Genomic DNA, 14017 nt, shown 5'->3' with positions numbered 1-14017 from the left:
AGCGGCCTTCATAGGACGGAGTCAATTTTGACTTGATACAGTTGCGTCGCAAAAAGACGTGCGAGGTTGTGTCCATTATCGGGAAACTACACATGGGCTGCCCGCGGACGATACGTGGTGGTGTAGTTCGAAGCTGGTCGAGCCAGGAATGCAGCCTCTCTAAGTGCTACGCGGCCGCTGGCGGAGTGCCTTACTGATTGCCAAAAAGCTGGCCTGGAAGGCCGATTGCTGACACATAGAGCATCTCAGCTACGCTCACTCCGAGGTCACCCTTGATTGTTCTTCACAGTCGCAGTAGCAATAGATGTAGCCTTTCCACGCAGTAGAGGTCGTAGAGCGTGACTGTCAACGACGCCTTCAGTGGTCGGTGGAGACGCTCGACCCTGCAGTTGCTCTGGGTGGTAAGCCGTGGCGTTATGATGGCGCGTGCCGAGCAGTCTCGCCAGAGCAGAAAAAAGCGAGCTTTGCAATCGCCGGCCTTGGTCAGTAGTTATGCGCAAAGGGCAACCGCACCGCGACACCCACGTTGCAACAAATGCTCTCGCCATTGTTTAGGCCGTGATGGCTTTTAGAGGCGTCGCCTCAGGCAACCTTGGTAGCGGTCGACACGCATGAAGAGGTAGCATGAAACCTTGGCAGGTTGGAAGAGGCCCCTCCAAGTCTAAATGCACGTATCTAAATGGCTCTTTGGTATCGAAACGGCTAAAGCGCTGAACACGTGTGCCGGGTCACTTTCACAGCTTGACAGGGTTGGCAGCTTCTTGTCCAGCTATGAACACCTTTGATAATCGCTGGCCAGACGAAGTGGCCTGTGATAAACCTCTGTGCCACTCTTATTCCGGCATGGCTTAGCCCTTGCAGTGGATCGAATATTGGCCACCGAAACGGATGGGGCACGAATGGGCTAGGAGCTGCCTTGTGTCACGCATGAAAAATACTGTATTGTAGGGAAGCGGCACCTCCGCAAGCTGAAGCGACGAGCCCCTTTCCCCCAATTAGTAAAGCTCTGGCTTGTTTTGCTGCTGGGTAGAGGCTAGAGCTTGGAAATCCACAGAGCCAGCAGGCACCACGTCAATACGCGACATGTAGTGCGTCCCCAGCATGATTTTCGGTCCCAGAGATATGGCGGATGTCCGTAGCAAATTCGGAATAAAGGAAAGTTGCCGAACCTCACGTTCTGACTACGAGGAACTGTTGTTCTTGCAAACGAAGGTTACCGGTTTCTGGTAGGTCAGAATGTAAAAGCTGTACAAGTGTAGCAGTCTTCAAGACAAAAACGGAAGTGCCTTATAGCGCCTTAGATGGCCAACATCTCCCTCCCGTAGATGCTGTAGTCAGCTTCTGTAGCCAGCTTCTGTAGGGTTCAGACACTTTGAAAGGAAGCCCAGCGTCCTCCAGTCTGTGCTATCATGCTGCTGCAGTACTGCACACACTGCCGTCGTCGATGCTTCTACCATAAGGCGAGTTGGCGCTTCGGGCTGCAGATGAATCAGCAACAATGCAGTCGCCAACCGGATCACGGCATCCTCGAAGGATACTTCGTGTTCGTAGGACAAATGAAAGGCAGGCGTTTTTTTTTTTTTTAGTCGCGACGCAGCACGTCGGTAAGCGGCTGAAGAACATACGCAGAGGGTGGTATGAAGCCTGTGAAAATTTATCAGCCCAAGAAACTCGCGCAGCTTTCGGAAGAGGATTGGCGTTCGGAAGTCCTCTATTGACCGCACCTGTGATTCCAGTGGCTTGATGCCTTGGGGTGAATGCGATGCCCGTGAAAATCCAGGGCTTCCCCTCCGACAATGCATTTCTAGCGCTTTAGGACCACGCAGTGTCCGTTCAGTCGCTCAAATAGAAGGTTAAAGTGCTCTTTGTCTTTTTTGTCGGTACGACTTTCAACAAGAATGTCACGAACGTAGACAAAAATGAAAGGCAATCCGCGTGTAACCTCGTCCACGAACCTTTGAAAAGTTTACGCCGCATCATTCGAATCGTAGGAGGAGGAGGAGGAGGAACTTTATTATTGGAGAAACCATTGCGCGGTTTATTCCTGGGTGGTTCCCTCTGACAGGGCTCCACTGGCGATGGCGGCTCGTCGGGCCTGGTCGAGGGTCGCCAGTAGGCTTCCCAGGTCCAGTTCGGAGAGTCTCGCCTCCCAAGACCACGTAGTGAGTGTGTGTGTTGTGACTCGTGGCGAAATTGCGTCGCCCGGACGGTCGGTGCATTCGTGTGTTATGTGCGCGAGTGTCGCTGTGTGGTTGCTACACCAGGGACGTGTTCGGGACGTATAACTGTCTGGGTAGATTGCGTGTAGACGAGACAAGTGTGGGTATGTGTTAGTTTGCAGGCGGCGCCAGTCCCTTGCCTGGAGTTTATTGAGAGCTTTGTGTGGAGGAGCGTATTGCGTTCTTCCGAGCCGTTGGTCCTGCAGTATTTGTTGACCTGTCGTTAATAATTCGTGGGTCGCTCGTCGGTCTGTCGGGGGCTGAAGAACGGTGTGGTCTGCCGCTCGGCTAGTGAGACCTCGAGCTGCGCAGTCCGCCTCTTCGTTGCCCCGCAGGCCTTCGTGCGCGGGGCACCAGAGGATACCATGGGTCCATTGTAGTGTGCGACCCAGGATTCGAATGGCTTGTATAGGGAGTGTTCCATTCAGGTATACACGACAAGCCGCTTGTGAGTCAGTGAGGACACGGGCGGACCTTCCCTTGCTCTCAGCGCCGCGAAGTGCGAGAGCGATTGCTGCTGCTTCTGCTGCTGCACTGCATGTGGCGCGGATGGAGGCTGAGGCTACCAGGTTCCCCTGATTGACAACGGCGAGTGTGTATTTGAGCCCGCAACGTGGCGATGAGGGGTAGGGGCTAGCGTCCGTGTAGTACGTATCCGGGTCTCTGAAACTACGTTTGTGCAACATGCGGGCACGCGCTGCTCTTCTCTCCTGATTGTGGGTGGGGTGCATGTTCTTGGGGATAGTGTCTACTGCAATGTTCTCTCTAATGTGGTTAGGCAAGAGTTGTGTTTCTTCTTTGCAGTACTGAGGTGTCAGCGGGTACCCTAGCCGTTGAAGAAGGTGTCTTCCCTGTTGAGTCTTGTTGAGGCGCTCCCTCTGCGCTATGAGCGTGGCACTTGCTAGCTCCTCAAAGGTGTTGTATACGCCTAGCGCTAGTAATTTCTTTGTGCTTGTGCTTGACGGTAGCTGTAAGGCCGTTTTGTACGCCGTTCTTATAAGAGTGTCCATGCGTTCTGTCCCGCTTTTGCGCTTGACTTGATACGATAGCGCGTACGTGACACGGCTGATGACGAGGGCTTGTACCAGTCTTAAGGTTTCATTCTCTGTGAAACCATCTTTGCTGCGCGCGACTCTGGCGATGAGTGATGCGGTGCTTCTTATAACGTTATTTAATTGCTCTGAGGCTAGCTTTATGCCGTTGTTCTCCTGGATGTGCATATCTAGTATGCATGCGGTCGGGACGCGCTTTATAGGTTGCCCGGCAATCTCGAGATGTATTGGCGGGGCTCGATGTTCCTTAGTTTGCTTAGGCCGGACTTAAAGGTACTCTGACTTGTGTGGGGCACACCTCATTCCTGCTGTGGTTAGGTATGACTCGATGTATCCAATAGCTGTGAGTAACGTGTTTTCTCTGTCGCCGTATGAACCATTGGTTGCCCATAGAGTGATATCGTCGGCATAGAAGGCACATCCGAGTTTTGGGATGTTTTCCAGTTGTAAAGCAAGTTTTCTAAGCCCGATGTTGAAGAGGAAAGGAGATAATATTGACCCTTGCGGAGTACTCTTCTGCGGTAGATCATATATGTCCGATTGTACGCCTGCTATGCCGATGCGAGCTTTGCGGTGGCTGAGAAAAGCCACGACATAATGGTATACTCGCTCTCCGCATCCTATGGCGGCGAGGCCATCTAGGATGGTTTCGTGTGCTATATTATCAAGTGCTTTTTCTACGTCGAGGGCTAGGAGTATGTTGTTGTTGCTGCCCGGTTGTGGGTTTAGGACCTCTTCCTTGAGGAGGAGGAAGACATCCTGTGCTGACATGCCTTTCCGAAATCCATAGATGCAATTGGGGGGTAGTCCATGTTCTTCCATGTGTTGTTCCATTCGAGTGAGTACAATTCGTTCAAGAAGCTTGCCTAGGCAAGACGTAAGCGAGATCGGTCGTAATTGATCGAGCCTGCGCGGTTTTCCTGGTTTGGGTATAAGGACTATGTGAGCTGTAGTCCATCCCTCGGGTAATGTTCCGCCCGGTGCCCATAGTTCTTCGTTCAGCTGCTTTGTAAAGGCTCGCAGGGTTTCATCGCTTAGGTTTCTCAAGATGGCGTTGGTGATCCCGTCGGGACCCGGTGCCGTGTTTTTCTTGAAGCTCTCTGCTGCCGCGTATACCTCCGCATACGTAATGGGTGCATCGAGTATCTCGTTCGGAGCTCCCGGATATTGAGGGTGTGGTTTCGGATGCCCGGTCCGGATTCCCGTGTACATTTGCTGGAGTTCCTGTATGAGTTCATCCTCGGTTCCCGGATATTCGCCAACGAGTTTTTGTAGGGTTGTGTTTGTTTCTGTTTTGGTATTTGAAGGATCGATGATGCTGCGGGGTATGTTCCATGTCTTTTTGGTGCTTAGCGTGCCTGTAAGCTAATCGCAGAACGTGCGCCAATTGTCCCTGTGAACCTTCAGGGCATAATCGTTGGCCTGTTTAGTGACGTTTGAAATCCTAAGTCTAAGTTTGCGATTTAGCTTCTGCTTGTGCCATCTTCTTGTGAGGCCTCTGCATGCTTCCCATAAGTGTATTAGATGGTTGTCGATTGCCGGCGTGTCGGTATCGGTTTGGTACACTTTAGTGTTGGCGTCATATAGTTCTTTGATGCGTTGGGCCCACTCCTTGATCGTGGTTAAGCGGCCTTGATGTTCCGGAAAGGGCAGACTTGTATCTAAATCGAGCTGTTGCCTCTCCCTAAACTTAGGCCAATTTGTAATTTTGGCCTTCCCTAGGGGTCGGCGTAGCTTGGCCGAGGCGCTGGTGATTTCGATAATGTAGTGATCACTACCCAGTGAGTCGTCTAGGACCCTCCAGCTTGTTCCCATGGTATCGTTGGTGATGGTGAGATCAGGAGTCGTGTCCCTGCTGGCACTGTTTCCTATTCGAGTAGGCGTACCTGGTACTGTAATTAGTGTGTATTCGTGGCGCTTTATGGCTTCTAATAGCTTGGCGCCCTTGGTGTCTGCTTTCGAGTAGCCCCACGTGTTGTGCTTTGCATTGAAATCTCCGGTTATATTTAGGCGATCGCGGTGCTCCAGCATTCCCTGTAGGTGCCGGAACAATGACGCGAAGTCAGCCTTTCTGTCGCGGTGGGGGGGTCTGTATACATTGCATACGACTTGTTTAGGTCTTCCCTTCTTGACAGGCCATATCGTGGTGATGAGATGTGGGATTTCCTTACCGGGGAGCACTGTGACGGTTGTTGCCAAATCTTTGCGGACGAGCGTGGCCACCCTACGGTAGCTGGGATCGTACTGTATTTTACACCCCATAATTGGCTTGGGTTGCTCTCCCGCCTCTTGCAAGCAGATAATATCCGGGGGTACTAGCGCCGCCTGTAAGTATAGCGGCAGGGATGCGTGCTTGCTTTTAATGTACCTACAGTTCCAAGACCAGATCGTGATGCTTTCGGTTTCCATTTGAGGTTTACGGGCCATGATGGGACTTAGAGGGTATTGTGCTGTCTGTGTCGGAAGTTAGCATGCTACCGTCATCTGTCTGAGAGGGTATTTTACTACTTTCGTTTACCCTTGGGTTCCTTGGTTAGGGATTCGTTAACGTATTTCTTTAATTCTTGGAATTCCTTAAAGAACTGTTGAAATTGTTGCTGTATCAGTGATTGCTATCTTCGGAGTTTCTCTGCGTTTGACAGGAATTTCGTGGTACACGCTCATCAAATCCATCTTGCTGTATATTTTGGCTCCTGCGAGATGGGCGAAGAAGTCTTGTATGTGGGGAAGGGAATATTGATCCGGAGTAGTGACGGCAATCAAAGTTCGGTAATCACCACAAGGGCGCCAATCGCCACTGTGCTATTTTGCAACCAGATGGAGAGGTCAAACCCAATCTCCGGAGGAAGGACGAATAACGTCGAGCTGAAGCATGTGTTCGAACTCACGGCGGGCGAATTCCAACCAGCCTCCGTGGCCGCCCGGCGACAGATGGGCAGGTGGTGGCGATATGATGCGTCACCCCATGTTTCATGGGGAGCGCATGGTTTCGGGGATTCGTGAGGTGCTGTTACTAAGCAAGTATGTTTTCGTACGTTGAGCCCGGCCGAAACGTACGGATGCTATATGAGGGCAGGTTCGACTGCAGGCCATGTACATCGAGGGATGTGAGGTTACCCTTAAGGCGTTGATCACGAATACTCACATCAAGGTTTAAATGACTGAGGAAGTCCGCTCCGAGTATGGCCAAGCTGATGTCGACGATCACGAACACACCTCTGCGCAAGCGCCGGAGTTCGATGTCTAGCGTTATTGACAAGAGCCCATACGACGTGGTGGCTGCGGTGTTCACTGGGTGAAGCGTGAGTGTGGACTTGCCTCAGTGTCTATCTGCAGCCGTGGCGGGAACGATAGACAGCTCGGCTCTGCTGTAGACGAAAAGGTGGATGCCTTCGGTACGGTCGACTACCAATAATAGGCGGCTTTCTCGAGAGCCGATGTCGCATGCTGCCATTAGCGACTGGCCGCTGTGTTTACCGCCGACGAGAACGGCTGAGTGCAGCGACATGCTTGTTCGCGAAAGCGACGCTGGTACCAGTTGCGCCGAAGTTGTTCGCCAATGTTGCTACCCGTCGTCAGCTTCTCCAGCACACTGGTAAGGCAATCGACTGTTTTCTCAAGGCATGAGAGTCGGTCTCCTGGCTCTGAGACTCTCGCAGAGGCGATAGTTACCTGTGCCGCAGACGAAGAGTCGCATATGCACTCAGCCAGTGCAGCTAGCCGATTGAGGCTCAACCCGTCAGTACCATGCGTGCGGACTGTCGAAGACGTTGCAAGAACAGCTCGCGTGAAATTGGAAGCTGGCTCTCGTTTGCGGAGTGCTCACCCAGTACCTAACGCAACCAGTGCAGCAGTTGTGGCGGTGGTTGGTCGCGGAGTTCCTCGGAGAGGTGCTGTTGGTGCCTACTCTTTTTCGATGCCTCGGGGTGCTGCAGGACCCTGCGTTTCAGGTCGTCGTATGCGGTGGCCGAAGGCGTACCTGCTAGCAAGTCGTCTATGACATCGGCGATGTCGGAGGGTAGCACGCCGTTGACGAGCAGGTATTTTGCTGTCTGTGTAGTGATGCCGCTGGAGTTGGAAACGAGTATCAACTTCGGTAAACCGAACTCGGGGCCTTTTGGGCCAGAAGCTGGGGGAAGCTGAAGCTCTGCGGCTATCACAGGACCCGTAATCGCGGCATCGTCTCTTTCAGCAGGAGTAGGAGCAGCAGCATGCGCGGCTAATGTTCGAAAGAAAAAAAAACATATATGTCTTGGGTCACCACTTGTCGGAGGCAAGGAATATGCGTTTTTACAGGTCGAAAACAGAGAGTCCACCAAAATTATTCAAAATTGAAAGCCGGGTTACCGACTAGCTGTGGTGGCACCCCATCACCTCAATTCCAAGAAAGAGCAGGGACAGTGACTCCCACGGTGAGGCAATGCGAGGTAAACAGGACTTTCGCGAAGTGAGGACAACATAGTGACGGATGGTCGCTACACCTCCAAGACAGCTGGTATCTCTATTACATGAAATATCTCTTCATTATTTAAGAAAGCCATATAGAGAGGTTGATTGCACACCGCTGATTTCTCAATTACCTGAGTGATTACATGGATGTTATAAACAGCGGAAAAGCAATCGGCATAAATCTGACAATCTAAGACTATAGTACCTAAGCATTTCGCATTACAAACGCCAAATGATTACATAATTGAGCAAGCATATACAGAAAGTAGGCCAGGTGTGACAATAAAAGCCATCTGAAGAACACACACGGGAGTTATTATAAACAAGCTGGTAGTCCATTGTACATTTTTGCTAGCACGCAGTGTATTCGGTCATAAAAATGGTAGCATCTAATTACAGGAAAACATGAATAGACAAGAAAGGAAAGGTAACTCATTGTGCTACATTTCTAGATAGCATTTCTATACGATTTTCAATTTTGGCATTGCGGAAAACACTCGCTTAGTAGTGGAGGAAGTGGAAGTTTATTTTTTTCGGAATAGTTTGCCTTATATGCGGTACTGAAGCTGACATTGTGATTGTAGGAGTTCCAACGTAGATTCATTTACTTGGGCCCCTTTTATGCCTATAATTCCCGCAATCCTTAGATAAGGAAGTTCGTGAGGTTTCATTTCAAGGGCACCAAGCATGAACTTGAAGTCTGGCACTTTTCAAATTGTAGCTATGAATGTAACTAACGTGCTTACTCTAGTTATTAATCTACCCAACATTGATTAATGCGCTGATCGCAAGGCAACTCCTGATTGCGTCGATTAGCGTTAAAGGAAAGTGCATGATATGTCATCATACCTAAATAATTTGCGCTAGAGGGATTTTCTTGCACTCGGAACATGCATTTGGATTGCAGAAATGAGAACATATTGTGTTACACTGACGGAAACGAGCATCCGCCTTTCCCATAAAAAAGGTAATACATTTATCTTTTATTTGGCTCCTAAAGTGGTGCAAAAATGGCATCCGTCGCTCGACGACGAAACAGTGCATCCAATCTGTGTACCGTCACGTGACCAAAAAGCCCCACATATAGAGTTAGTACGTAGTACGTATCACCAATACAAATGCGGTATCACAAATGACAAGTGGAAGACCTGAGTTATACCGCATATTCATAAGATTTCACATCACATCGGGAACATTCCTGGATGGTCCGGGCTGCGGGTTGTTTTCTCGGCGCTCAACAAAGTAGCACCTTTATGGAGGCAGGCCAACCGAGACGATGGAACGACCGAAAAGTTCAAGAAGAAACACGTGAAGAAATTCGTGAATATCCGCAGCGATGTTGTGTACAACGTTCTTCTGTCAAGTGGTCTCTCGCATATCGGACAGACGGTGCGTTGTGTTAACGATCACCTCAGAGAGCATTCATGTTCGCTCAGAACCGGCCAAGGAAGCAATCTGGATTTTCACGTGTTGACGTGCAGCGGTTGCAAACCCGAGTTTGCTCGCAGCACTATACTGAAGACATACAAGAATCGCCTCACGCGCGAAGTATTTGAGGCCCATGCAATCCATTGAAGAGACAAATGCGTCAGCGTCCCATCAATCCATCCAACAGATAAGGAGCTTGACCACAATGGCTAACAGATAGACTCGTTTCCCTACTAACCAAATGCGCATTCGCGTTAGTATTGGCGGCGAGGAGTTACGGAGTCGCCCTCTATCGGAAGCGCCTCGCTGGCGTAGTATGAGGGATCACGTGGCGCGCTCCTCATAGGTTTTGCTGTCAGCGCTCACTGAAAACACCACGCGCGAGCTCTCCCGGGCATTTCTGTCAGTACTTTAGAAACGAGAGAAGTTTTTTACTGTCTAAAAAATAATCTTGGGCAAAGTGAAAGCGCACAATCGTTTACAGACGCTTTCTCTTTACCGAATACGTACAGTGAACGCCACTGCGCGCGGTCGCCGCGATGGAGTCTGACGAACCGGCTTCTTGCGTGAAAGGTAGGTAAACGCTGAGAGCAAACTATGTGAAATATGTTCTTATAGTGTTTGTATAACTAAATGGAGCGTAATAGAATTAAGCCTCAATGCAGCGATCGCGCAGATTAGCAGCGACCGATGGCGCGTCTGCATGCTTGTCCGCGCACTGTTTCGCTTTCTCCGTGTGCGCGTTTCCGCACCGTGCCATGAGCTTTAGGCCGCAGAATATGAGCTTTTGACAATATACAAGCAACCATTGTTGCGTGGGCGCTATCAGAGCTGTTCAAAAATAATTTTATTGTAGAGACTTCGACACCTACGGGGACTGTGATGTGCCGTCGCGACGATTCAATCTTTTTTTCTTCAAAATTCTTTGAACTTTCGCTACTATTTCTCGACTTGCGTCGCACTGTATGTTTATCGGCGTTCTCAGCGTGCAATTTCCCGCTGCTCCTTTTTTGTAATCCAGTGCATTAATTCATAACACAAACATGACCATATGCCATGCTTTCTTTAAATGTGCTTCTTACCGCTGCCTTTCCACTCCACCGAACTTGCCAGTATCTATAGTATCGACAAGTTCATAGACCAAACCGTCATGACATTAGTCGGGCAGCGGACTCGGGCGTGCGTCTCAGTGCGTGTTTTCAGAACATCGCAGACCGGACGCCGTAGCAGAAATTTTCCTCGCGTCTGTGCTTGCTGCATACCCGTGTTGTAGCCGATGACTGTTTGCCGGTTTTATGTTTCGCGAGCCAAGCTTCACACAGCTTCTTGTCCTGCGGCTACGTGTGAGTAAGGCTGACACCGACCTCCGTTACGTGCGTCCGGCCCTGCGGCACCGAGCAGTAGCCTACCATGTCGCGCGCCTTCAAAGGCAGCCACTACATATTGTAGTGCTTTCAAGCGTTGTAAAGGAGACACTCGAAGCGGGAAAATTTCGCCACTATATGAAAACCGCAGCGTACGAGGGAATTTAAACTCGTTTTCAGCTCGCTTCGGCGCGCCCGAAGCAGCCGACGCGGCCGCTATGTCCACGTGATCCCTCCTAGCACGTCACGCCGACGGTGGCGCCAGCTTTTCCAGTGGTGGAGCTCGAGGCCAATATATGGTTTGTGTATTTTCAAATAAATCATATGTGATTGCTCTAGCCATCAGGAACCGTAAATGGTCTTTCATCTATAGCGATTCCAAAGCAGCAATTAAGAGCTTTGACAAAGGCTATGTAGCTGGGACTGCGGCTAAAATTATCGACAAGGTCGAAACTATCAAAACTGAAATCCGATGGTTTCCTGCACATATGGGACAAGTGGACGAGACTCGGCCCAACCTCAACGAGGTGACGAACGACCTGGCACGAGGACTTGCTTGCCGTGCCGGTCAGAACCGAACCCACGCCCACTACCATTCCGGGGAACATAAAGATCACTTACTAACTTACAACGACATAACTAAATATTACTACTTGGGGCGTAGGCAATTCCCTCTGCCACACGTAAAATTGAACAGGGCTCAGGCAGTGACGCTACGTTTACTGCAAACCGGGACGTACCCCACTCCGTATTTCATAAATAAAATCCACCCAGAAAGAGAAATTAGGACAGAATGTAACGTGTGCGATGGCATCATTGACATCAGACACATGCTGGCGGGCTGTCCCGCGACTCTCGCCGACCCCGAAGAAAAATGGCTTTACTGGCACAAGTTCATAACAAGCTCTTCATATCAAGATCAGCTACGGGCTGTCCAGAGGGTCCACGATGACGCCATAAGGCTCGGCCTGGCGGTGCCGACGTGGACGCGGCCCGCCTCGGTCTGAAAAGACCGGGCTTCAGGACGCTAATAAAGTTTTTTGAATGAATGAATTGATAGTATGCGTTCGTGTTTGTTTCCTTCCTTGTCTCGTCCTCGCGAAGTTCACCCAAAAGTAGACTATCTGCAAACACTGCCTTTTAGCAACGGGGTAGTCCTTCTTAATCCCGTCTCTGTTTTGTCGCCTAACCTCAGCTGTTGTGTCGCAGTCGAAATTTGAAAATATACGCATCTGGATGAGAACAATCAACAATGTGTTCTTCTTGAAGAAACGTCTTTTTTTTCATGTGGCGAAAAGTAATTATTGCAAAAAATTACCGCTCTCATTCCAGTGCCATTCCTTATTACACGTCTTTCTCGGAAAGAAAGGTGAGAAGAAGAGGAAGAAGAAGAAGCTGCTTGACCGGATGCTATTCTACGTGACACAAGCTTCTGCTTTACTGCTCCCTGTCTACTACTTAGCGTTTCCAATCATGGCTGCGAAAACTGCGTCGCAAATCTTGGTCACGAACAAGAAGTACGCGCAGCAGACTGCATCGTCGAGGCCGCCTGTGGCCGGAACCGACGTTCAGCGGGACGCCAACGCCAGGCCAAACGAGTTGGGCCACCAGTCGATTCCACAGAACAGGGTCCTCGCAGAACGCACCGCAGACACCAAAACGGCAATGACGTTGTATGGATCAGCGGCGGCCAGACAACGTCACGGATGGTTCCACCTAGACTGCGGTCCCATGCCTCTCATGTCTCTGGTGCCCTGCTGGGCGGGGTCGCTGTGCGTGGGCACGGCGTTGGGCTACTCCCTTCCAGCCGGCCGCAGTTTGCATCAGGCAAAGAACCGTGGAGCCTTCGACATCACCCATGCGCAGATATTCTGGTACGCCAGGGGAGATGACCGCTAATGTGTGCTGCCGTTTATGCGAAGCAATATGTAGGAAGCTCTTGGCAAGGCCACGCAAGGTCATTTTCAATGCTCAAGTTCACCCTAAAGAGTCACTTTCCCGCTTTAAAATTGGGCACAATAGCGCTACATTCTTCAGCTTGACTGGAAATCACGAATTAATGAAATTTAACGTGTAGGGTGGATTATGTTAAAGTCTGTCGCGCGACCATAGAACAATTTGGGGCCCTCTACGCTCGGGGCACGAGGGTCACATCACCCGCTTCGCCCACTTCGTGCACTAGGGGCGCACCTACCGCGCAACTGGCACGCATTTCGAACAAATGCGCGTGCTCACTGCTGCAATTATTACACAACGGGTGCCTCTCGCCACTCTCCCCAGCTGCTCCTGCACTTGCACTTGAGACATGCCTCGAATAAAGAGGGTGAGCGCAGCTTCTACGTCGTGTGCCAGGATAGTCGGAGATAGGCATGCGTTGCCCTAATCTTGAGGAAGAAGAGACGAAAGAACGTCTAGCACGCAATCGCTCAAACAAAGAGCCACTGTACAACGCTTCACTCGCGATTGTTCCCCTTAATTCCCCTTATTCCCCTTAGGGTTTCGATCATATTTCTGGTGCAGAGGCGGCGCGCTTTTGACTATATGCTCACTTTGTAGTGACGGTGTAGAACGACGCAGTGTCGAAACCGTGGGACGCGAATGAACTCTTTATTGTGCGAACTTGTAACCAGCAAGACAAGTAACACTCGAGCAGAACGATAGCTGAGAGCAAAGTCGGTGATCATAGAGAATCTCCTATCCGCGTTAAGCGTGTTGGCTGTTTATGAGTGACTTGTAGAAGATTCCTTCTTAATTTATAGTGCCCGCATGTTTACCTGAATGTACAACATTGTTCGCCTCGCGCGTCTAATCTGGATACACAGAGTTAGCCGAAAACGCGGACGGGAGATAGAACTAGCGATAATATTCCAGAGATGTCTCATAATGAAACGTGCGTCTTTAGCTGAGCGAGAACTTTCAGCATTTCTTAGGCACTAAAATGGGGCCACCGCATCAAAATAAACAAGCCAAATATTAAATACTCAAACCACGATATGATATGAGACACGCTGTAGCGGGGCAGCCCGAACTAATTTCGACCACCATGGATTTTTTAAGGCGCACCCAACGCACGGTACACGGGCAGCTGGCAGCGAATCAGCCATCGTTGCAGGGTTTCGACCCCGGGCTTTTGAAAACATAAACATGTACGCGCGTCAGTAGGGACCAGCACCAAAGCAGCGGGTACGGTTATACATGTAAAATTTTTTTAAAATATACGAGATCCTAACAGTAACTAAAGGCTCATTGCTCTGCGATAAGTTCAGTAAATGTGTACTGCAGTGCAATGAGCAATATTGGGCCCTCTTTCTGGTAGGTTTTGATGTTCGTCTATGCACGTATAGAAAAGTGCGCCCCATTTACCACAATATTGGCTAAACGATTCGCCCCCAGATAGTTCCTTAAAGGGACACTAAAGGTTACTATGAAGTCAAGTTAAAGTGATAAAACAATGCTCTAGAACGTCTAACGCGTCAATATAATCGCGAACAGAGCTTTAGTAACC

At 50.1% G+C, this 14017-nt stretch overlaps 2 protein-coding genes across 3 annotated transcripts in view; one reads left to right on the top strand and one right to left on the bottom strand.

Moving 5' to 3' along the window:
- LOC135900950 (solute carrier family 2, facilitated glucose transporter member 8-like) overlaps positions 1 to 14017 on the top strand; it is a 42838-nt gene that overhangs the window by 4767 nt on the left and 24054 nt on the right. The window contains exon 1 of one of the 2 annotated variants that reach the window (XM_065430578.1): positions 11909 to 12386. The exons of the other annotated variant lie outside the window; for it this stretch is intronic. Coding sequence (XP_065286650.1) covers positions 11920 to 12386 — 467 coding nt within the window. The 5' untranslated portion in view covers positions 11909 to 11919. Of the gene's footprint in view, positions 1 to 11908; positions 12387 to 14017 lie in introns of those variants that run through there. 2 annotated transcript variants of the gene reach the window in all.
- The window catches only part of LOC135900951 (solute carrier family 2, facilitated glucose transporter member 8-like), a 54189-nt gene that overhangs the window by 39320 nt on the left and 852 nt on the right, over positions 1 to 14017 (bottom strand). The window lies entirely within an intron of this gene.

Source organism: Dermacentor albipictus, chromosome 2 (genome assembly GCF_038994185.2).
Source record: "Dermacentor albipictus isolate Rhodes 1998 colony chromosome 2, USDA_Dalb.pri_finalv2, whole genome shotgun sequence".
Classification (NCBI taxonomy): domain Eukaryota; kingdom Metazoa; phylum Arthropoda; class Arachnida; order Ixodida; family Ixodidae; genus Dermacentor; species Dermacentor albipictus.
This window is presented reverse-complemented; position numbering and strand designations above follow the sequence as displayed.